This window comes from Falco rusticolus, chromosome 1 (assembly GCF_015220075.1).
Source record: "Falco rusticolus isolate bFalRus1 chromosome 1, bFalRus1.pri, whole genome shotgun sequence".
In the NCBI taxonomy this organism is placed as follows: domain Eukaryota; kingdom Metazoa; phylum Chordata; class Aves; order Falconiformes; family Falconidae; genus Falco; species Falco rusticolus.
In genome coordinates, this window is record NC_051187.1 from 69,341,024 (window position 1) to 69,366,012 (window position 24,989).

General features: G+C 41.0%; 1 protein-coding gene across 2 annotated transcripts; it reads left to right on the forward strand.

Moving 5' to 3' along the window:
- Positions 1-9,671: 9,671 nt before the first annotated feature.
- On the forward strand, positions 9,672-20,626 carry LOC119146164 (OCIA domain-containing protein 2-like). 2 transcript variants are annotated; one of them, XM_037383429.1, is made up of 7 exons: positions 9,672-9,861; positions 12,286-12,379; positions 13,209-13,262; positions 15,494-15,541; positions 16,558-16,663; positions 17,901-17,988; positions 20,466-20,626. In XM_037383429.1, the coding sequence occupies exons 1-6, from the start codon at positions 9,802-9,804 to the stop codon at positions 17,980-17,982; spliced, it is 444 nt and encodes a 147-aa protein (XP_037239326.1). In that variant the 5' UTR covers positions 9,672-9,801; the 3' UTR covers positions 17,983-17,988; positions 20,466-20,626. The 2 variants fall into 2 exon arrangements, with proteins under 2 accessions (XP_037239326.1, XP_037239333.1); XM_037383436.1 differs by lacking the exon at positions 9,672-9,861 and adding an exon at positions 12,075-12,164.
- The last annotated feature ends 4,363 nt before the right edge of the window (positions 20,627-24,989 follow it).

Genomic DNA, 24,989 nt, shown 5'->3' on the forward strand with positions numbered 1-24,989 from the left:
CGCTCGGCACGCGGCCGGGGCGAGCGGGCGCCACAGCGCCGCCTGGCGGAGCGCGGCCGGCTTCGCGGCGAGAGCCCTGGCCGAGGCAGCGGGGAGCCGTTCCCCGGGATGGGGGTAGTGCGGCCCGGTGCTGCGCAGCCGCACGGAGGGGCAGGTAGGAAACCTGCCCGGTAAGAAACCTGCTCGGTAGGGGCGGGGGGGCAGTGCTGGCCTGTGGGGCTAGGGCGGGGTGTGAGGGTCGTCTCTAGGCTGCCGTTGTTCGACCCAACCGGCCTCGGCCTATGCGCCGTCGCTGACAGAAATGGCGGCTCCCTCAGGCCGCCGAGGGCCGAGCTCCCCTTTCGTTCCAGCGCTTTGGCTGGCGCGGGAGAGGCGTGTTCCCTGCCGGAGCCTGCGAGGTGGCTGCGGGGCAGGCTCAGCCCCACGGGCCCGGTGGCTGCGCGGCCATGGGGTGCTCGTAGAGGCAGAGCCCACACCAGGATGGCGCCGTGGCTGGAGAGGACGGTGTGGTGTGAGGTGACTGTGAAGGGATGCTCAGTTAAACCAGCCATTTCTTCGTGGAGGTCAGCCTGCACGGGCAGAGTTTATTCGTCACAGCCCGGCAGCAAGGAACAGTGAGTAGCTCACACCCGTTCACGTTTGTCCACTGGGTAGGCGCCCCAGCAAGTAAGAGACATAAAAGCAAAAGGTTGCATCCCACGGGCTGATGGAAAAAAGAGGAGCTGACCCTTTTGCTGCTTGTATAAATACACGGTTGATTAACTGTTATTACATGGGACTTGGGAGTATGTGTGTCCAGATTAGTGCTGTGCTTATCTTAACGAAATGTGTGTTGTTTTACAACAGAGTAAGGACTTCTGACAAGCAATCCTGTCTGCAAAAAGCACCAAAAGAAGCATTCAGTTTGCTGAGATTCCTGGGCTGAGGCTTAAGCTGCTACGTTTGTTAATTTTAGAAGAAACCTTGAGTTAAATCAACCCAGCAACAATCACAGCTGCCAAGTTCAGGCAAAAGGATTATGTAAGCAAAATCTGAATTTTAGAATTTCATTTTTGGCATGAAAAGTAAATTTGTAACTATGAACTAAGAACTACAAAGTCCTTTTACTGTTGGAATACATAATCTTCTTAAGTTTTACTAATCTTCATATAGTACCCTATGAAACTGCCAGCTGTATCTCCTTATTTGTGTTAAAACTACTGTCCAGTTCTAAATAAACCTTATGATATGCATTTCCTTTCCCTTGCCTGTAAAACACCAAATCCATAGGAGTAAGCTATAAACACCTGACACCTATATGACCTATTACTAGCAATAAATTCCTGCCAAAACGTTTTGGGGACCACAGTACTAAACTAAAGTTTGTCCCAGTAGTCTCACAATCAAGTAATTGATTTACTCTGCAGTATAATAGGGTTTGGCTAGCTACACTCTGTTGAATTTTGGCTGCTATTTGAAAACATACACGTTCACAAAAGGATTGAAGTGTTTTGATGGAAAAGTAAACCTCTCTAGGGGAGGAAGAATGAGACTCGGAGGTTTAATGACCTCCTTTCTCTTTTCCAAGCTCCATGTCACTAAAGGCATCTTTCCTTTTCTTCATTTAAGAAAAGTCATACCAGCATAGTCATCAAGTTCACTTATCACTGGTTTAGGATTATGCAAGTGATGACTCCATTTCATCTTTCTGTGGCGTGATGCAAATGGAACTTGTAAGATGAGATCCTTGGCCGGAGTAAACCCAGAACATGGCTGCTTTTGTAGCTGCATAGCAGGAGTGTGAGGCTCACAGGGTGTATTCAGCCAGTAAGTATTTGAAACAATTTTGTAATACTTTTTGTAATTACAGTATCTTGCTTCATGCAAGTTCAGAGGTGGAGTTCCAGTAAAACTAGATGCAACTGGAATCATGAACCTGATGTGCTTGTGTGGCTTCCATTAAAGTCATAATGCAATGAAAATAATGTAATTCCTGACAAATTTAGCCATTTTATATTCTGGGTACTCTCTCTGAGATTCTTAATAACTAAGTTTGGCTTCAAATACAACAAAGTTGCATTCCAGTTCTGTCCATAGAGTTGACACACAGATAAGCATCAGAGCACAAGAGGAGGGAGTTTTCAGGTGTGATGTATTTTGAAATAACACAGTCATGTCTTAAATGGAAAAGTCAATGTTAACAAAGTGCTTCATTACACATGTATGTGCAGGAATGCCTTTCACTATATTTTTTTATCCTTGGAGCACCGCATTTGTAGCTGATAACAAATAAAGCGATAGCATTTGATCTATACAGGAATACAATGATGGCAAAGCAGCAAAACCAAGATAGCATACTACCATAGGAGTTTCCACTCACAGAAAATGGAATGTCTTCATTTTACAATAGTATTTAATATACCCTTATCCTAAGGCAGATATAAAAAATCATATGAATGTAACAGAAATTAAATCGCAGCCCCACAATCATATTGGTATTGACAGGGGTAATATTCTCTAAAGAGTAATTTGTGTTCAAACTATGATACAAGCATGTTTTGAAACCCACTGTCAAACACCTGGGAGAAGTTGTCCTTGCATATTGCCCAGTAGAGATGTGCCCAAATGGGTGTGATTAAGAACCAGAAGAAAGTGCCAGAGAAATAGAGGAAAAAAGCATAAAAGTACTAACACAAATTAGGATTGAGAAAGCAACTCTGGGGAAAAAGCTGGGGTGGGTGGGTTTACAGTAAGGCACCTGCCACGGTCACAGCAGAAACACAAAGACTTGCAGGTGATTAGATGTCTATTCTATTTGCACAACAGTGTAAAGCCTCTTAATCATTACCTTTATACCTGTTATGCAAAATCCTGTATGGATATTCGTACTCAACATTAATTTGGTTGTAATTTTCTCAAGGTTACAGCATGTTGGCTATAAAATACCATTCATTTGTAACACCTGGGCTGAAGTATAACCTCATCTCCTGTAAATTAGCCCTAAACCACAGGACCGATAAATATTAAGACTTGCTAAAGACCTTCTTCAGTAAAATGTTCTGTGAGACTTGGTACACAAACATTGCTCCAGAGTAATTCCAGTAATGTATTCTGTATAATAGGCTTGATTCATTTCAATATGTATTAGAAATGGCAGGTACAATCAAGTCTGATTACAGGATCTAAGCACCTGTAAGTCCATTGAAATCAGCTGGTGTTGCAGGTCTTTGCTGTAGAACAGAAAATGCACATACAGCTGTGCAGCCTAAGAGAAGAGAACTCTGGCCATTTTACTGACTTCTTCATGCTGAGAAGTGGAAATCCTAAACCTTGAACATCTGATCATTGTCAGCTATTCATTTCTTCTAAAAGATAGGCCAGACCAAGTGTAAAATAGAAGTAAGTACATCCAAGAATCAGCCAGGACATAGAAAACTATTACACGATTTCTTGTACATAGTGAAGACCGTTAAATATTTTACTCAGAAGTATGTTGACTGTTTCCTGCTGTGACTTCTCATGTCTTTTCATTCACCCTTAACTTCTGCTTCCATTAGCATGAAAACAGTGCCTGACAACGTAATTCTTATGTGGTTTTCCATGTTCTAAATCTTCCTATTACTGAGAAGTTTTTGTAACCTCACTGAGCTTCCATTACTCCAGGTTTTTGTTTTTCAGGGATTTTTTTAAGCAATTAAGTCTTTTTTATTTTATAATGGACAAACAAACCATATTTATTATACTTGGTAATACCTCCTGCTCTTGTGCTGTATGCATACGTAGAGTGTTTCTGGTAAATACACACATCAAGAAGGCTTTTACTTTGGTGAATGTGATGAACCTCAGGATCCTGGCAACCCTGGAGTGTTTTCTAAAAGGTTTTTCAGATGAGCAGCCAGAGCCTGTAAACCTCCCCTGAGCTTGTGAAGTCTGAGGTCTTTGACCTCCTTCTACTCTGACAATAGAAAATTCCTCATCCAAGCATTCAATTCCATATTGGTTGCTTTATTTTTGGTATCTCTCTTTTTTTTTTTTTCTTTGATGTGTAAGCTTAGTTTTGTTCTGGGAGGAGTAAGGATCTCTCTTTTGGTTTGTGTTTATTATTTTGGATCACTAACATTTATTGGTTTCTGTCTATCAATGTGTCTTCATTGTTAAAGCTCTGAAGTACTTCCAGGTACATCTTAAAAACCACTATCCTTGGGCACACATACACCCCATGAGGAAATTGTCTTTCTAATGCTCTTTCATTTTATGCCAGTTTAAGCTGAACCAGCTAAGAAATTACTGGTTATTAAGAGCTTGCCCTATGTGGGATTTTCTTGTGTACTGTATTTTTCAGAATACCATGTAGCCAGTTTCTATTAAATAGGTTTTTATGTAAGATTTCAAGAATACCCTTTAGATCACAGGAGATATTAGGTAGACTTTTTAGACTTGTTTTAGGACATCGCTCTTGCCAAACTTCCATGTGAAGAGTATATTTTGCAGCAGGGAAGCCTAATGGTCTGGTTTGACTGGCATGAATGAGACAATAGTCTGGGGAAGGGGCTTTGAGCAGCCGAGACTTCTGGAAGCTGAAAGCTTTTTTGGACTTAAGAAAATGAACTATGACTTACGTCATGTTTATTATGAAATAGAGATGCCAAGGTCTGCAAGAGGAGGAAGTATAATGGTGATCTCACAAGCTATTAATTTCATTATAAGCACTGAAGTGTTATATCACCATTTAGGATACTCTACTAAAACCTGTTACGTCTTGCTGTAAAAAAAAACCCCAACACCAAACCAAAAAACAAGACAGTTTTTGTTGAAGACAAAATGCAAAATAAAACTCAGTTTTTCATGCTTTGTTTTAGAAAGCTTATTGTTAAAGAAAGGCATTGCATTTCTCATTTCAGAGAAAGTGGAATTTATTTTTTTCAGTATTCCTAGAGGAACAACCCCTGCCACCCACCACTGCCTGAACTGACAGTTTCAGGATAACTTTTTCTTGCAGTATTATTTTTGATTTGTGTGTGCCTGGGATAGTGGTTGCTTGGATTCTTGCACTTTCCTGTGCAAAAATGCCTATTAAAAATCGTGTTCAACTTGTTTTTAATTTTAATTTTAAAGGTAAAGTCAGTTATCGCAATTATGTTCCTCAAACTCTCTGTTTTTAAGATTTACCTGAAAGTACTTCAGAGCAAAAACATGAAAGTCTTTTTCTTATTTATTTGTTAATATTGAAATTCAGATTTATTGATTTACTTATATAAGCATCGTAGTATTAAAATCAAAGTAGGTAAGGCTTTTCATTCCAAAATGGTCAAAATGGAATTTGTCACTTCTTTTTTGAAGATCTCGTCATTTCCACAAAATATTTTCAGTTGCTAGGACACCCCCAAACACCGTATGTCGTACATTGTTAGGCGACTGTTAATTTCATTAACAAATACCATTGATTCAAAGAATCAGTCACCAATATTTGAGTGAGCGGAGGTTATCTTTATTTGGCAGCGCTGGGTGCACGGGGGAATTGCTCCACCAAAGTCATGCACACCCGAAGTGATGAACTATATCATATTCATACAATAAAACAATGAATATTCAATTAATGCCTATACATATTCACTACCTAAACCCGCCTACTCTCGCTTCGTATGTTAATTAGCTTATCAGCCCTTCGTGCTTGTATGAATTCTTCCAAGAATTGTGGGCAGGGGTCTTTGGGAGGAAGGCCGTAGGTCTTCCTCATGGTGTACTTCTCACCCTTTGCCTGGAACAGGATGGTCTTGCAAGTTTGCAGTGTCCTTACCGGTCTGAGCTAATTTATGTCTTTGTCGACCATCTGTTTCTTCTTCTTGTTTCTTTTAGTCGCTCCCTCTAGATAACTTATAAACAGGCCCCTTGTTAGAGAAAGTTAGAGAAACAGATCCCTTCTTTCATTAGTTATTTCATTAATTATTTCTTTCAAACTATATGGTTACATGACCTAATTACTATACCTACATTCTTTGAGTAAATATATTTACACTTAACTTGCTGTCCCTATTCCATACAATTTCTTCATATCATTAGGACCAGGTGTCTTTTTAAAAATAACAGAAATCTGAAGCCTTGGCAATTAGTACATTCTTTACGTCACCAATTCAAGAATTTAGTGTATCTTCGAAGTCAGTAATGAGGGTCTCTGAATGTTTATCAACTCTTGGACAAACAAAAGCGTGGGCACTTTGTTCTTTAAATAAATTGTACATAGTTCATTATTCACCATTGCTAAACTGGCGTTCTGAAATACTTGTGGGAAATCGGACAACTGCGAAGGACTCCTACTGGTGTGGCACTGGTTTTCTCCCGGAGCTGCCCGGGGGGAGGCGTGAGCTGCGCGGTCCGTAGTAGGTGTCGGCAGGCCGGGGCGCGGCGGGCCACCCTGCGGCCCCGGGCGGGCGGCGCTTCGCCGGCAGGGCCCCTCCGCACCCCCTGCCCCGCCGGCTCCGTGCCGGGATGCCGGGGCCCCGCGGGGGCCGTGGGCGGCTGCCCCGCCCGTCCCTGCAGCCGGCGGCCAGGAGATGGTGGTGGAGCCCAGCGGCAAGCGGCGGCGCGGGCAGCGGGGCGGCCCTGCCCCGGCGGCGGCTCCCTGGGTGCCGCCCGGCCACCCCGCTCCTCAGGGCTGCCGGGGCTGGCGCAGCGGGCCCGGCCGCGGCTGGGCTGGGCTGGGCTGGGCTGGGCCGGGCTGGCCTGGCGCCCCGCTTTCCCCCTTTCCGCGCCGGGGCGCTGAGCTCAGCCGTGCCGGATTTCTCGGCCTCACGGCGGGGGCGAGGCCGGGGCTGGTGGGGCGCTCGGCGGCCGGCTCGGGGCAGGCGGCGGCTCGTAAGGGTCCTGCCCCACCAGCGCCCCGCACCCTGCCCTCTCCCCTTCCCCGCAGGCCTTCGCCCGGCGCCGGGGCACGGAGGCGGGCTGGGAACGGGCCCGGTGGCCGGCTCAGAGGGGAAGAGAGCTGCTGGCTGGAGCCTTGGGCCTGATGGCAGCTACCTTCCCCTGCCGGGAAGCCCAGACCTCCCGGCGTTTGGCACGTCGCCAGCCACAGCCTTGGCCCTAGAGCAAGCGGCAAGTACAAAGCAGCCCCCTGTTGTGGCCCGGAGGGGTCGGGTCTGCCCGGGAGGGGTCTGCCCGGGAGGAGGGGTCTGGGCAGGTGCCGCGGCGGGGCAGGCACCAGGCACTCACCGCTTGGTGGTGTCCACCCAGCTGTTGGTCAGGCACGTTTCGTGGAAAACCTACGGCAGCTGCTCTGTTGACTCTCCTTCAAAATAAGGGCCCGGACTGAAGATAAAAGAGCCAGTTCAGAAGATAACGTGTGGAACATCGTAGTGATTCTTACCCTTGTCCTCACAATGGCCACACAGGCCTTGAAGGGCTGCTCTGAAGTCCTGGGCTGTCTCGGTGATCACTGTGCTCCACTGGCACCTGCCCTGGGCAAATGCGCCGTATCTCCACTGTAGATCCCAGTCAACATGCAATCTTGGCTACCGCCTTCTCCCCCAAGTAATCTTAGAAATTATGTGGTCGCCGTTACTAGTTGGAAGGAGGCTTCTTATTGAAAACAGTATATGAAGTTGGCAATTCTCACATCTGAAAACTTAGCTATCTTCTCACATACTGCTTCTTTTATCAACCAGTTAGAAGAATCAAAACCATGAGTTCTTTCAGGAGTCTTATATTAGACTTTTTTTCTGTAAATGAGTAAATGCTCCATAATAGTTCTTGTAGAATAGGAAGAAGGTTTTTGAATATTTGATCCTTGCAAACCACATTGATTTAATCATGTGTTATATAGGTATTTCAGTTAAACAGAAGAATAACATCATTGAGGAATTCTTCCCAAGGCAGCTAAGAGAATATACAGTTAATTGTTACACTAACAATTGTATAGTTAGGTTGAGAACAGCAATAAATGTTACAGTAAAAATATGCCAGAAAGCTGTTTCTTCAGTAGGTCAGTACAAATAAAGCTGGTTTTTTAGGTGATGGTCATCTTTCCAAGACACAATGCCCCAAAATACTGTAACACTTTTACATTGCTCAGATAGGAGGCGGCATGTGTGCTAATACTAATAATTCAATTAAATAATATTTTGATGACCTCAACTCTGTCTCTTTGCTTCGTTCTTGCCAGTATAGCTTTCAGCTTTCATCCCAAGTGGAGGGGTACCAGGAGGGTGCTTAAAGGGCTATGTACTTTTGGAATTCGTTATGCTGAAGCAGAAGTAAAGCTAAATAACTTGTAATTCTAGCGAAATGTATGCTGAAGACAATACAGGAGGTTAATGGCAAGCCGAAAATTTTTATAACCTAATTTTTACTGCTTAATGTTTTAGAATGTTATTTATTTTCTTCAGTGACTCAGCTTTTTTATCCTCATTAAAAAGATGAGCATGTAAAATCTGTTGCAGCAGTTAGAAACCACATCATTCAGTAGTGCTTTCCAGTGACATTTTTATGCAGTCATCTGCACAGGTAGGCATTGTGAGCAGATAAGAATAAGAAAGCAGATGAGAAGAATAAAATGTGTCTTTGATAGTTGTAATTAGGCATTTTCTCATCTTTTACGTCCTTTGCGTTAAGTGACAGCAGACTGATAGAAAACTGAATTGCTTTTAGTTAGTCAGGGTAAAGCAGACAGTGAAGAGCTGTAGGCTTTCCCAACTTTATGTGGATTTTCAAACTTAGTTTTTTTCAAAGACACAGTACTCTGTCGTTTTTTGAGAGTGACTGAAAATGAAGTGCAGATTGGTGTGAATGCAATTAATGGAGTCTTTTTACCAAGGGGAAAGGAGGTCATGTTGCTTCTGTTCCATTACTTAGAAAAGCATTGCTGTCTGAATATCCAGTGTGTGTGAAGCAGACGTTGCTTGAACTTTATAGCTGTGTAACTGACCCCAAAATAAGTGCAGGAAGTGGTTTATACAGTAATATTAAGAATGCCAAAAGCATTCGGGTTATTATTGTTGCATATGTTTCCTGTTTAACTCTGTCCTTCATGGTCACTTCAGCCGTACTCAGTGCCACCCTCCTCAGAAGGTACTTTTTGAAAAGCAGCAGTGCCCTGTATATTAATAAAGTGCCAGACCGTGTAGCAAAGTACTAGGTAAAAATCACAGTTTAGACGTTTGAATTACTCCAGAAGTAAATAGGATTTCTTCTTGGTTTTCCCTAGCAGCAGAATTCTCAGGCATGGAAGACTGCAAGTCTAAGGTCTTTGGAGTCTATTATAGATTTCTTTTTTTAAAAGCATGTTTGTGACTGGATTGTGTTTATTGGAAACACAGATGTGGTTTGCGATAGGCTTGCATTGTGGGTCCTGTGGAATGAAAACTTCAGATGACAGTAATGAGGACAGAAGCAGTACAGTGATTCTGGACAGCATGCTGAAGAAGCTAAATTTTTCACCTGCAATACAATAAAAATTAGACAGGTTTTGGATTACTTGCTCATATTTGTTCCCATTTTTTTATGATTGAGAGCTCTGTGCTATATTATGATCCAGCATCTAATTGTATTTACCAACTTCCCTGTTTGAATTAGGCTACACACAACTCTGTATTGCTACTAAGTGGTAACACTGTGCTTTAAACTGTATATAATCAAGTGACTGAATGCTCTCGTCTGAAAAAAATACTCATCTCAACTTGGTCATTATTATTTCTAGGTGAACACTGAACTTACAGTATCAGTATGGTACTTTGGCTTTTTACCTTTGTACCTAGCAGAAAGAGGTAGCCAAGCATAAAACACATCATTTCTGCTGACCAAGATCGGCAGCAGGATACAAGGAAAGAGGCAATGTCTTCCGAAACAACCCAACAGGAAAGTCAGACATCTCCACTGGAGCAAACTGGATGGGTAAGTTGGGTTTCCTCCCTTTTATTTTGATGCTATTGATAGTGAATAACTGAGGTTTTGCATTGGTGGCTCTTACTGAAGAGAGAAACAGATGTCTGTTAGCTTAATAAGCATATAAATGGAGAGAAGAAAAGGCTATGTGTTATTCTTCCTGGTTCACTACACTCAGGCGGCTAGGAGCTTTTGAGTCTTAAGATAGTGGGCCCTGATTTACGCTATGCTAGTTAAACTAGTTATGAGCTGGCAGAGCCCTAGTGTCTGAGTACTAGTCCAGTGTAACTGGATAATAAATGTCCCCATTGAGCTGTGCATGCACATGGATATGTATTCAGAATGGGAGAAGGGAAGAGTATTGCACAAGAACCTGCCCTCCAGCTGTGCAGGAGAAAGGCATTCCCCTCTGGTGGAGAAATTAAGGAATTTAAATGTGGTATGACCTTGGTGCTAACCAGGCACTGCCAGAGAGCTGCAAAAGTGGACTGATCCGCAAGGAAAGGTGACCTGGGAGCCACCAGTGACAGCAAAGTGGGCAGGGGTTGTAACTTCACTCCAGGACAAAGAACATAGTTCCACAGTACCCCAAAAAGAGGAGCAGAGCAGATCCGGTGATGTTAACCAACGGAGTCAGCCAACCATCAGTCAGTCCAGTGACTGCCCTGCAAGGCCGTGGGAATAAGGCACATCTGATACCAAGGCAGGAGGTCAAGTTAGCAAAGCAAGGTAGGGATCATCGTGGCAAAAAGCCGGGTGCAGGCATACCTACAACACAGTTAGGGTGAGGGCCTGAGCTTAAATGCAGGTCCTGAGCCAAGGGGCAGAGGCCCTGGGCAAAAGCTTCTTGCAGATCTTTCCCCCAGCTTTGCTGTTTTTGCAGCAATCTCATTTAGTGTTACACAACTGTGCCATATTAGAGCTGACTTTGAGCCCAAGCAACTAAACCCCTGGCAGGGCGTGTATGGGGGCAGAAAGGCTGCAAAGCCTGCTGGTCCACTTAGGGCTCTGACACTAATTTCCTTATCTTTCACTCAGCTTGTTTGGATTTTATTGTATTTGCTGTGACCTTGCTGTGAAACCAGTTTGGAGTGGTTCTCTACGGTCTGGAGTGGAGTCAGTTCTGTACTGTTTACCCAAGCAGCACCACCATTAACTTTAGTGGGAGCAGTGCTTGAAGAAGGACTGAGATATTAATTAGCTAAAATGTGAAATGTGTGGCTGCAGCCAGTAAATGCATTTTATTATTATGGTTACAAAATCATGGATCAGTCAGCCATAAAATGAGGTAGAATCCTGTAATAGACTAGTGTGCTCTTTTTCACAAGGCACTGCTTGTTCTATGAAGTCTGGTTTTGCTTTCAAGAATAAGTATGTTTGTGGATGTGATGTTTTTGCAGAAAAACATTAAAATTTCCATTAATTTTAACTTAATGATGACTCCTTCTTTCCCCCAGCTTTTATTGCTGAACGCAATGTCATACGGTATGGGGTATCCCTTGGGTCAGTTGGGGTCAGCTGCTCCAGAAACAGAAAAGGCTGACGCTGTGTAAGCACGGCTCAGCAATAACTGAAACATTCCAGTCAACACTGGTTTGGTCACAAACCTGAAATGCGGCACCATACCAGCTACTATGGAGAGTAACTCTTTCCCAGCCAAAATCAGTACACCCGTATATTTCAGATGTCCAATAATGGTACTACAAGTGCTAACACTGATAACCAAGTCATCTCATAAAGAAAAATAATCTACTTACATCCTCATGGCGATGCCCTGGACAGTAGAATGCAAGAGAGAATACTGTCTTTTTTTTCACAATCAAAATGGGAAAATAAAGAGTTACCATTAGCTTAAAAGACGCCTGTTGGCAAACTAATTATTATGAAGGTGAAGCCAGTATGGTTGAGTTCAGTTAATGCCATGAATGTATTTAAACTGCTCAGAGAGAAAGTTAGGCTAGTTAGGGGAATCTGACAATTTGTGTTGACCCTTTTTCTGAATACTTGCAAAATCTGCTCTGACTGAACTTAAATTGACTTCTGTATGGGGCAGAACTTTGTTTTTAGAAACTACCACTCTGCCTTTATTTCCTGTAATTTCTTTACCAGAAGATGATGTAGCTTATGAGAATGAAATGGCTAACAGAAATAAAGCAATATACTTCTGGTGTAAGCAGCAGCTGAGCTATTTTAGGAAAGTACAAACCAACAGGATGAGTGGTTTTAACTTAAAGCCTATGTAGTTCTTTCTGTTTCTGTGTTGGGGTGTTATTTCATCACACTGCTAACAACAGAACAAGGAGTTCTGCTTAGTTGTTGGCTTTTGCATTGTATTTTATTTGTTTCTTAAATAATTTGTTGTCTTTAATGGATTTTTTTTTTTTCTTCCTGTGAGATGAAATTCAATAAGCTAACCCAGGTTTATCCTTTCAGCCAATGTTCTATTGTCCCATCTCAAAAATTCACAACTCTGAAGAAATTGTAAGGATCCGTGAAGAATGCAAAAAGGAAAGTTTCTGGTACAGAGGTGAGTGATCCAAATGTGTTCTTATCACACTGAGAATGACTTCTTTATATATTTATGTAAAACTGGCTGGAAAATGCCGTGCCATTTATTGTAATACATTGGGGTTTGTTGGAATATTATTGTGAGTTAACTCTGTCACTTGATTTTAAGTTGAGCAATATGTTATTACAGGGTTAACTGTATTATTTGCGTAATCATTGTAGGTAAAGGTGGTTGAATTAAGCTTTTGTTTAGTATGAATTTACTTTTACAGTCATGGAGTTGGTTCTATTCTTGTAGTCAAATAATTTTATTACATACTTATTCTTGCCTTTGAATGAAAGGCAGTCATGGCTATGTGTCTTGGATTTGTAAAATCCTTCAGGTGTTAGAACATCTGAAAAATTAGTTACTCAGTGTTTTGGTGCCTTTTAAGTCCACCATGTCAGTCTGTATCTAAATTACATGTTTTCTGAAATGAGAAGATTAAAAAGGGTTTCAGCATTTAATTGGAGCTGCTGTCATTACTAGTGTTGCAGTACTGAGAAGAGATATTCAGATTATGGAAGCTATTATTTTATAAATATATGTAATGCATTAGCTCCAGATGCTGCAGCATGCCTGATGTCTGGCACTGTGTGAAGCCGTCCTTGCCTTTGAAAATACAATAATCTGAATGAGCAGATAGAATAGGTGATTAAGACAGTATGTAAAGTTAATGTTTAGAAGATGAGTAATATATTTATTATAAACATATAAACCATTTGACATATAAAAGAGTAACGTATTTAACAAATGGATAACAAATTTTGGCTGATACTGTATATTCTCCTCCTTTTTATTTTTACAGCTCTTCCTTTGTCTCTTGGGAGCATGCTTGTCGCCCAGGGACTAGTCTCAAAAGGTAAATATAAACACACATGATGGTCCTAAGTTATTGTTGTGGCTTGAGACAGTTACGAAGTTGAGACTCTGCAATTACTACTGAAATGCAAGTTTTCCTAAAGCCTGCTGTTTTTCAAGATCAATATTCCTTTCACTCATTGCCATCATTGTTATAGTGATCTGATCATTATGTGTGCATTGCCACAGTCATTCATTTGAAAGGACATTAACTGAAAAGAAAATTCACAAATTCAAAGACTGGTGGCTAGAGTCTGTCACCACGATCACATGTATTTGTGTAGAGTCTTCACTGGGTCTGCTTGTAGGGCAGAGCATTGTACAACTTGAGCAAGGGCATCAAAATCAGGTACTCTAGTTCGAACTGTTGTTTTATTTGGAAAATGCTGGCAATGTTTTTACAGTGACCATATATCAGTATGAATACAGCTTTGGTGCAAAGGGACAAGGAATACTGCCAAAATGAGGAGACAGAGGGCTTTTTATAGAGATGGCTTGTGATCTCAGGCTAACACAAAAGAGAATTGTATTCTGTTTATGTGATGGATGAGCCTGGTTCTACACATTGTGCCTTGTGTTGCCCTTTGGGGGGGCTTGACTAATAATAAAGTTGAGGTTAGTGTTTTGGGTAAAGGGTGAAGGGCATCCACCCTGAAGACCACTAAGATGGTGTATCCCACAGGAGCAAATAAGACAGTCCTTCACCCTGCATCAGCAGTGAGTTACAGCAGGGGCAGGTAGGAGGAAAATCACAGGGCCTGAAGCAAGAAGCAGAAAAGAATCCAGGGGCTATAAGAGATGGGTGGTGGGAGACAGCAAATGGAGAAAGTGGAAATGGCTCAGCCTTTTCTCACTGTGTGTGGTTGCAAGCCCCTTGTTTTGTTTCAGGCACCGTTGCCATGTTTCCTCCTCATCGCATTCTTTTTTGTTTTTCTAAGATGATAGGGAGGACTAGAGTAGAAAACCTAAAAGCTGTGCTATACCACAAGAGGCTGATGTGGGTTCCCTATTGCATTCTTGACCTATGAGCTTGTAGGAGGACAGGGAGGGAAGGAGCAAGGGAGAGTGTGTGAAGGAAGACAAAGGATTACCCATTTGAAAAAGGGTGAGCAGTGACAGGAAGGGCACTGGGGTTGTTTCAGTTGCTAACATTGCAGCCTCTGGCACCGAGTACTCTTCTCAGTTTCTTTCCATTGTACTTGGATGTTTCTGATCAGCCGTGAAATAACAAATGCCTATATTAAATAATCATGACTGGTGTCAACAACTGGGCGGGAAGGTGGAGCTGTTTAGAAACAAACAACAATTTTGCTCCTCCCTTCTCGGAGAGACACAATTTAAAATTGCATAGATGCCAGTGGGTGAAGGCCCTTGCACTTAGTGTAGACTGAATGCTCCTCTGTCTAAACACTCCTTTCTGATGATTGCATGCAGTACGCTGCCTCTAGAAGAAGCTGGAGCTTCTGAGCCTCATTAATACTGTCTGAATGCATGTAACAGTGCAGCCAGTGTTCCCATCCCTTTGCTGTGGTAATCTTGCTGTGTGGAGCCCTCCTCCAGAGCATGGCACTCCTCTGCCAGGCACGCAGGCTCTCAGAGGCATACTGGTTTCACCTCCTGGTCTTAACTGGGGAAAGGTGGATTTTGATGGGAAAAGCTAAAGGTAATCTTTTGGTTTTCTTGTTCAGCACACTGTATTCTCCTCTTAAAGGCAAAATGTATAATCTCTCCAGAGGAGGAGGCTGGATACCAGCGGTACAGTTTAATACTAGTTTAATCCATAGCCACAGAAAACTACTGAAGAATAGTCTGGGCCTGCTTCTCACAGCACAAGGAGCTGGACCCTGAGTAAGAGATTTCAGTTTGCTGTTATATTTGCAGGGTTGGTTTGTGCTGAAACATAAGCACCATCTCCTCCTTCTGCAGTGCTGCAGGTGTCATCCCTCGCAGCCATGCTGCTTTCATGTTGATTTACACTCTGAACCCCTGCCTGAACTGAATCCAGCAAAGTCCAGATTTTTTTCCATTACTCTAGAACTGCCCTAAAACAGATGCACTAAGAACTAGCAGAATGGGAAGTGCCCTGATGTTCCTAAATCTGAGTTAGTGGACTTTTCATACAGTCTTCACCTTCAGAAATGCAAAAACTTGTAGAAAAAATACTGTCTTGGTTTTGAGTACTGGTGAGTTCCTCAAGTGAATAAGCTTTCTGACTATTTCCTTTAATCATAGGTATTTTGCCAGCAACCCCAAGATTTGGTGCATTACCTAAGATGGCAAGTAAGTTGTACTCAATTCTAAAATGAATGGAAAGGTTATTTACAGGCAGTATGCAGACCTCAGATGCATCTCTCTGAATTTCTTTTCAAACTCTTCTTTTTTTTAAATTTATGAGATATTACCACAGTGCTTTAGGAAATCAGAATTCTGCTATGTTTAAAAATAAATCTATGAAACAAGGTTCTTTTAATGTAAACATTTTCAGTAGCAGCTTATGTTTACTTAATATAGCCTCTCAAATTAGTAAAAACTCAAATCTCATCTTTGTTTTATAAATAATGTCAGCCTCATTGATCAGCCATGCTTAGCAGATCACACAATTTATGGTATCAAGGAGTCATCGTAGTATAATATATAAAATACTATGTTCCTTTTTATATGTTCATTTGATTGATTGTAACTGTCTAATTCATGATGATGAATTGATAAAGAAAACAAAGCACAGAAACTGTACAGTACAGTAAGGTGTCTCTTAAATGGCAAGAAATGAAGTTGATTCTCTCTTCAGCAGAGTTCAACAGAAAAATGGGGATATTGAAGCACTGTTTTTATTCTGACTCTGTAATGAGTGAAAGTCCCAACGCGATAGTATGGGAGGCCGATGTTCTAGCTCCTTAGAAGCCCAGAGAAGATAGTGTTAAAACTGCGATCATTAGAAATATACCATGGTGTGTACACAAGGGCAAGAGAAATCAGTGCTGATGTTGTGAATTAATTCCACTGTGAGCTATCTCTATAATCTGTTTGTCTGAATCTGAAATCTTACCATTCCAGCTGAGTATGGTATCCTTTTCCAGTATACATTGTCTTGGACCAGTTGCTATATCTTATGATAGTAGCCAGTTTTCAGTAGTTACTGAAATCATCTGTGTAATCCCTGTATAACTTCTATGTGTTTGTGACATGTTTTGAGAAGACATGCTACATACAATTTGTCATATGATTAAAATGGAGCCAATTGCAGACTCCTAATTTAAGCCCTTGTACTAACAGTGGTTTTTTATCTGTCTTTATAGTTGCTGGTGTCTTAGGTTTTGCCATTGGAAAGATGTCATACATAGGAGAATGCCAAAAAAAGTTCCAGAAAATTGGTATTGTACCATTTGGTCCACAACAAAAAAGGTTTGTGGTTATTTAAATTATTAATCCTAGAATGAAAGAGTCTAAAACATAGTAAAAATTATATGCAGCAAAACTACAAATTTAAATTCAGTGACCAGGTCATGAAGTATTACTCATATTCTTAGGCTGTATATGACAGTATTAGCAACTACTAAATATTCTTCAGAAAATGCAAATTAAACTTGGTGTAATACCTGTTGTTAGGAAATCCATTAGTTAAATTAAATTATTGTACTTCTAAGTGTAATGGGACAGCAGTTATTAGCTCTCTTTTCATCTAGTATTGTGCCTCTAGAGTGTTTAACCATCATCCATGACATCACTTTGGCCCTTTGTGTCTTTCTTTGTACCATATATCAGGCCAAATATGCTGCAGATTTTTTTTACACTATCCTCATATTTTAACAACAGTTTCAATCTCAACCCACATCCCAGCCTCCTCTGCTGTGGCTTTGCCCAACCTCATGCTCTCATGCCAAACCATGAAGAGCACAAACTGAGGGCATTTTTTCCACCTGGCAAGTCTAACCATATGATAGATCTCAGTGGTTACGTCCTGTCACCTGGCACAGCCATGTTTCAGTCATTGTTTTATGAACTTCACATAAAGCACTCCCCCCTGTCAAATCAGTCTCTCGACTTCCTTCCAAGCTCCTCCTTCAACTGCCAGTACCGCTTTTCATTCTCAATATGGCCTCTCATCTGCACCTTTCACACGCAAAATACATTTCCAAAAATCCTACCCACAAAATCATTCTCCTCTCTTTCCACATCTTTCCTCCAGACCAACCTGAGCTTCTGTGCCTACAGAAATGCTGGACTGACAATGGGAAGCTTCTTCATTGTTCACATCTCTCTTCCATTCTTCCCCCACATAACAAAGCTATTACTTTCCTCACTTGACGTTACACAAAATGGCCGTTTGTCACTCTCTTGTATTTCATACCTTGCTCGTAACTCTGTTTGCTCGTTATTGATAGGCGCGGTGGCAAGAACTCTCTTCCCGCTCAGAAAATGGCGATTGCTAGAGATGGTAGTTAATAATATTAATGAGGTTTTATTGGCTGAGACTTTTAGATGCCATTTTTTTACAGTTTGTCCTGTAAAGCAGGTATAAGAATTGGAGAATACAGGCAAGAGATTACTTGTTCAAGAACATTTGCAAGAATGCCATATGGTTGTATTAGAAGAAATCCTGTAAAATTCTTGAAAATTTTATCTGTTTTCAATATTGTAGGCATTGTCAGCATACTAGCAAAGAATATGAGGCAAAACTGCAATCGAATGAGAAAGAAGGTTCAATTCCTTCAGCATCTTAGACCCAGGTAGGCAACCTTGAAATTTAAAGTAAATTCTTATTTTATTTTCCTTGTTGGGTGGTATTCTTACCTGAAACCTTTGAACAATGTAGTGAAAACCATGGATTTTAATCATGGATTAAAACCTGAGCATTATTCAAGGAAATATTCTCTATCTGTGGTTTCTAATTAAATTTGTTTCTTCATTTTTACTTCACATAATTTTATGCTAATTTTAAACCCCCAATTTTGGAGGAATTTCTGCTTTAGCTGTAGCAAAGTATTGGTTATTCACCTAATCGGAATTAATTTGGATTGACTACTTGTACAAAAACAAATATAGCTCCTTTCAATTTCCAACTTTTTTACTAAAGAATCAAATGATTATGGATAAGTCATAGAAATATTGAGAATCTAAAAGCAGACACAGTTGGGGGGTGGGTTTTTTTATCTGGTGGGGTTATTTTTTGCATCCAGTACTATGGTTTAGCTAGAGCCTTCCTGAGGGTAATATAATAGTGGTGCTAGAGCAACTACATGGTGGGGCAGGGGAGATGGCTGATGTGATGGTTTCACCCCAGAAAGGGAAAAATTCCCTTTGTGAAAATGGAGGGTTTACAGTGTGGAAGGCAGGGGAGTGTTTAAAAGCACTTGCACTCTTTGTCTGTGGAAAACAGGCCAGCAGCTGGGCTTTTTAAAAGCATTTTCACACTTTCTGCTTGTGGTAAGCTGGCCTACATTTCTCACAGGCAGGAGAATGTGTGAAAGTGTTTGCAAGTAGCTTGGCTTTCTGCAAGAGAGGAGAGCAGAAGGCCTGTTTGAAATCCTGCCATGCGAGTTTGTTATGGCTCTAACTGTAGCTCTGAACAGAAGTGTGATGCAGAAATTGTTGGATTGAGTCTCTCTGGCATATATTATGCAGGAGTTTAGACAAGGATATTGATGATGGTCCTTTTCTTGCTCTAAAGTGCATGACTGCAGACAATCTAGAAGGAGGAGTAGCCTAGCAGAACCTCTTTACTTAGGAGAGATTTTGATCAATTTTTACTATGCAACAATATGTTATGGCAGTAAGGATTATCCTGAAAGAAGCCATTAGAATAAATTCCTGGTTTTAATCAACTTTGCCACTGCTTGAGCATTTTATATTGAGCTGCAAGTGCTCAGCCACTAGCAGAAAATGCAGTTTGGCTTAGGCTCACCTAATAAAGTTGCAGCCAAAAGGGGCAGTGCTTCTCTGTACCAGCTGCAGAGACCATGAAGCAACGTGGCCCTCCAGATCCCCCTGCTTTAGATGGGTATCAGACCGGTAAGGAGGTGGGAGGGGGGACAGGAAACCTTTCTGAGGGGTAACTTGCTAGTGCCAGCATGAAGGAGAGAGCCAGGCTTAGGTAGCTGTGAATGAATGACATCCTAAATCCTTTAGCAGCTGTAAGCTTAATTAAGCCCTTGCATGACTGTGTTGATTAAGTGCTTTTGAAGATTTTCTTTTAAATAAATGTTTGCCTATGTAGGCTAGTGTCCTCACCTATTTCAAATAAGAACCCCAAAGCATATTTAATTGAGGACCAACGCTTAGTAGCAATTACCTGTGTAGTGGAATAAAATGTTGATGGTGGGATTTACCACCACTGTCTATCAGAGCTGGAGCCTGCTGAACCTGAAATCCAAACACATGTTCTTTTTCAACTTTTTCCCTTTTTCAGCCTTCTTCTGTGAGCTGACAGTATTTTTTCTGGTGTATAAGTGCCAATTAGCTTTTAAATATATTCCAAATTGTCCCAAATACAAAGGAGTCTTGCAGCTGTATGAAGGGAAAAATGCAGGATGCCAGAGGCCCTTCTGTTTTCCTCCTGCGGTGGGTCCTGGAATTTCTGCTGTGGAACCTGTTCCCTGTTCAGCTCACGTGTTCATCAAAGAACTTGATTGCTGCACTTTTTACCAGCCACTTAGGTCTTCCTGTGCCTTTTTTGAAAGGGCTAGAAAGCTTAGTCAGAAACTTAGTCTGAAAACAAACGTGAGACAAGTATTTCTTTTGAATTTTAATTGCTGGAAGGAAAAAGCCAACATGTTTGGGCCAGTGTGATCATTTTGAATTTGTCAGAAATCAGTTTTGATGGACAGGTTTCAGAAACTTAGGAAAAGAAATTACCATAAGCGTTGTGTTGTTTCCTGTATTGTTAAAAAGTGAAAATAATAAACCTCATAACCCCTTCTGTGTCTCAATAAAAAATCTGAATTTAGCATGCTATGCTCTACAAAGGTACAGAGACCCTACTGAGTACCTCTCACCACTATCCATGCTAAGCATAAAGCGTGAGCTTTGGCACTGCCTAGGCAGACCACCCACATAAAATTATCTCCTGTTGATGAGTCCAAGAGTAATGTCTTTTATCCTCAGGGACTTTGCAGAGTTCTCACAGAAATCACCAAGAAGCTGCGCATTTCATGTCAAAAGCAAGGTACCACTCAGCTAAATAATGGGTCGTTTCATTCCATTACAGATGTAGTGAAGATGATAAAGATCTTACGGATCAGCATCTTCTTTCACGACTTTATTCTGTAGAGAAGAATCAATGTCTTCGGTGTGGTGTAAATTGCCTTATTTGAAGCAGTTGCATAATGTTATGTAGTTCTGTTCATAATAAATGCCAGTTTCTTGTTATGCACTTTTTGATTTTTCCTTTTCTCTCTCTTCTCAGCATGTTTTGGTTTATTTTCCTCCCTTCAGTGCAATTTTTCTCTTAGTGCTGAAAAATTAAATTTGTCTATTGTACTTGGATGCCAGCAATAGTTTGTGTAGCAAGCAAAATGGCATATGCTAGAATGTTTGTCTTCTATGTCAGAAGGAAAGAGTGTGAGGATGCTTAAATGATTTTCCACAGTTTAGCAGCTATTCAGTCTTGGAGATGGCTCCTTGTTCTTGGAGCGTTTTAAGAGTACTAAGCTAAAAGTTCATTAGGGTATTGTCACACTGCAGTTCCTATGCTGAACCAACTTTTAACTGGCCAATTTTACAGAAGGGTCCACTTTGCCAGGGATATCAAAAGCACACGCCACATTCACAGTGAACAAGAAGATAAAATATTTTGGAACAGTTTATGGTCTGCACACAATCCAAGGCTAGAACTAGATCACACATGCTTTCTACAAGCAGCATGATACACAAACTTCCATGAAATATCTCAGGAAATCGAAAGCAGACATTTCCCCTAAGTGCAGTGATGGTGTTCACATGCAAATCAAATGTACAGCTACTGAAAAGTTTGGGCTTCACTGTCAACTGTTTTCTTGGGGTGGCGGGTAGGTGGGTCTGTTTGGTTTTATAGTATGCTTGTGGTTAGTACCTCTCTTTTGAACTAGCTGCTTTGGGCATGTTTACCCGGGCACAAAGAGATTCTGCAAGCAGGATACATAGCATGTAAACTTACAAAGGAACTGTTAAATGTTAAATGGTTGCTACACACAAAAGACATTCTGGATTTAAGAAGCTATTAGGCTAAATACCACCCTGGTAAGAGAGTCTTTACTAGCCAGGCAGCCACCAGGCAGAAGGAGAAAGGTTAGACTAACTAGCCTCCCTGGCTTTTTTCCTTTAAGATTTTATACCTTTCCAAATGGGTTTTGCCCTCTTGAATTCTTGAACTACTAAGAACCCCTGTCTCAACAGGGGCTTTAATTTTACACTTTTTACCTCTTTACAGACTTCTTGCTTAGCTCTTTCTTAGCAGTCTGAGTCGAGGGTAAACAGCTGGGCCATGTCAGAGCTGGATGCTTGGTGTACCAGCAGGTAAGCCTTGGTGAGTCTTCAGCAGGGGCTACAGGCAGAGAGGGTTACACAACCACAAAGAAGTCGACCTCCTTTGTGAAGAAAATGTAATTGTCACAGGTGTCCTGTGATAGCCAGCAAAACTCGAATGATGACATGTCTTAGCTACTTTCCCTACATCTGACATCTGCTGTCAAGATAACAGCAACAAACTGCACCAAGGTTATAGTCAGGCCTGGGTTATCTGAGGCAAGCCATTACGTGATGCATGTGACAGGGGACCTTTCACGTCAGACTCTCAGAGGTTGCTTTTGTGGTCAGTGTTACCTCCTCGGGTTACAAGCTACTTAAATTTGCTCTAAATGTAATTTTGTTCAAGCTTCCTATTTGCTGTAATAAACGTACTGTTATATAAAAATTGTCTTTTTTCCCTAAATTTATTTCCATACTTTGCAAGAGGCAATACTCTGATTAGCTAATTGTGTGGATCTAAGTTCATGAGTTACTGTGATACTGTTATGAAAAAAAGGCTGTCTGTGAATCTAAACTGTATTAGCACTAAATTTGTGCATACCAAAGGAAAAACTAGCACAGCTAATGGGCAAAGCATTCTTTAGAAGGTCTTTCAAAGCATTTTTCTGTATTTCAGAGGATTTATGGCCAAATAATTTTTTAAGCCTGTCAGGTGTCAGGCTCCACATATACTCCTTGATTGAAGAAATAACAGGCAAGCTTGTTATTTTTTTGTTGCAATGTAATTTCTCCCACTTTGCTCAACCAACAACCTAGTCAAGCGTGCAGCGGGGCTACAAGCCTTTATAATGAGGTAGTAAAGATGTTTCAATATTTTTTAAATATAACTTCAAAAATTTTAAATAATGTAAGATTTAAGTTAACTGAGTATCCCAAAAGCACCAGCTACAAAAGGATAGGAAAGACTCACAACACATTCTGTACCGTGTTAATTTGCTAGAATTGGAGCCAACTGGCTTTCATTGTGCTGTGACTTACAGGGATGTTGGAATTTTCCTGGTAGCTGGGTATGTGTTCTAGGGGTGGAATTGGACAGATGCTGGATTTTTTAAGCATTGGATGGCTTATAGGACCTAGTTAAACTTAAGCTTCTTAAGATTTGACAGAGAAATAAGAAAAAGTGCCTTATGGCTCACAGGAGTTCTATAAGAAAGCAGGTGTTGGGGTGTTAGTAGTTGTGCTGCATGATGCAGAAAGGAACGTTTAAATGCACGCTGGTTGTTTGACTTTATTACTTTATGCAAAAGGTGCTCTGACCACCAGACCTTCGTGATTTTTCTGCTTGGGTATGATTAACAAAAAATGCTCTAAGAACTGTAAGTTACTACAGCTGTTCCATAGTAATTATGTACAATTTAATGAGCTAACCTATGTTGACCACTACTGTCATGCATTCCATAAAGTTGGTTAAAGAATTTGGTTTTAATTGAAGCACAAGTTAAATACATTGAATTTAGGGGTGAATTACTAAATAATATGGAAAGATTTGTGGTAATTGGTTGCTTTTGTAATCATTATTTCAGTCTGGAATAAGAGGGGAAGAGATCTCCAGGAGGAAAAATAGTTGACCTTACAAAGGATCAAGCGTTGTTTTATATAGTGCTAAAACTTTTCTTAGTATTTTCTTGTACTGATAATAGGATATACATTCCCTTTTGGCAGGAATATGTTACAAAAAGGCTAAAAAAATTCCAATGAATATATATAGCTTCCTATTAATTTATGTCTGGAAAGTAGAGCTTACTTTTGTCACCCAGAGATGAGCGAGTTTAACTGTGCTTAGGCATATCACAGCTTGGTTAAGTCCATGTACTTGCTAAAATCAAGAAACGAAATACATTCTTCAGCCGTAATGCATTCAAAGGGAGTAGGTGTATGTAAGCCTCAATCCACTTCACGAAATTATGAATAAAAAAAGGGTCAGAGTAAAAGAGGAAAGCTGTAATGACATTAACCTCAAACATCTGCAATAGGTTGTCCTGGGGACTTTTATATTAGCTATTTGAAATAATTTTACAAATACTGTATTCAATCCAAATTAAAAAAAAAAAAAAAAGTAAAAAAGTTGTGTTTTAGAGGAAAAAGCAATTGTATGTTGAAAACAAAGCACATTCCTGTTTTAATCCTAACTTAGTAATTGGACTTTAGGCAAGCCAGCTGGTATATAATTCTCTTTTAAAACTAGGAGTGAAAGGGAGATGAATGCTTACTATCCAAGTTTTTCTAAATCCCTATCAAAAATAAGATTTGGAGCTTACTTTATTACGTTTTGAGAGAATGAGAGAACACGGCACGCTGTGCAATGACAGGGAATGGGGAGGGTGGGCTGCTCTGGGGCAGGAGTTACGACAAGAAATGCTGGACCAGGCCAGGTGGTAGGTATGAAGGCATCACGCTGGTACCTCTGACAGCAGCGCTGATTTGGGAGCAGCAGCTTCTTCCTCATGACAATTTCTGCCAGTGAAAGAGCTGCTTTTGTAATTTTTTTGAAAGAGCTTTTGTAATCTTTTTGAAAGAGCTGCTGTAATTTGTCCCACTCACCCGACTCATTTTTGGCATCACACACCGGAGCTTTATTTGAAAGCACCAAAAAAAAGTGAATCCCACTTCTGACATCAGCATTGCAGGAGTTCCACATCTCAGAAATACTAAGCCACTAGTACTTACAGACTTAGCTTTTGTAAGGTGTACTATTTTCCCAAGTGTGTACTTCATTTGAGGAATTGCCTCTAAAATAGGTGGATTTGTAAAGTCCTATAGTGCCGTAAGTATACCTGTGACATATTACGAAGAATCATTACCGCTTTCACAGCAGGATGTTATGCTTTACAGATCTATTAATGTTTTTTTTGCAAGAGTGAACGTGGGAACAAAGGGATACACTCCATACCATGCACATGCATTGGTATGGATTTGGAGGGTTATTTTTTCTTTTTTTTTTTCTGTTAAGTCTCTCAAGAAAATTAGGTTCTCAAGAAATAAATGAGACTTCACAAAGCCAGTTTAAAATCTAGAAGGCTTAAGAGGCATTCTGGGGACATGCTGGGGGGCATCTGGTCCACATATTAACAGATAATCTGACAAAGAAAAACATGACTTAAGTTTCTTGATGACAAAACGATAGAGCTAGGAAAATATCTCAATACTGAGTCTGAGTGATAAGCTTCATTGTCATGGGGAAAAATACTAACTGCATCACACAGTTTGTTTTAAATTACTCTTGACA

Excerpts from the sequence above, each read along its gene's own strand:
- LOC119146164 (XM_037383429.1), top strand. The coding sequence starts at position 9,802 with ATGTCTTCCGAAACAACCCAACAGGAAAGTCAGACATCTCCACTGGAG. Across the intron at positions 12,380-13,208 it reads GGAAAGTTTCTGGTACAGAG|CTCTTCCTTTGTCTCTTGGG; the intron begins GTGAGTGATCCA and ends TTATTTTTACAG. Across the intron at positions 16,664-17,900 it reads TTTGGTCCACAACAAAAAAG|GCATTGTCAGCATACTAGCA; the intron begins GTTTGTGGTTAT and ends TCAATATTGTAG.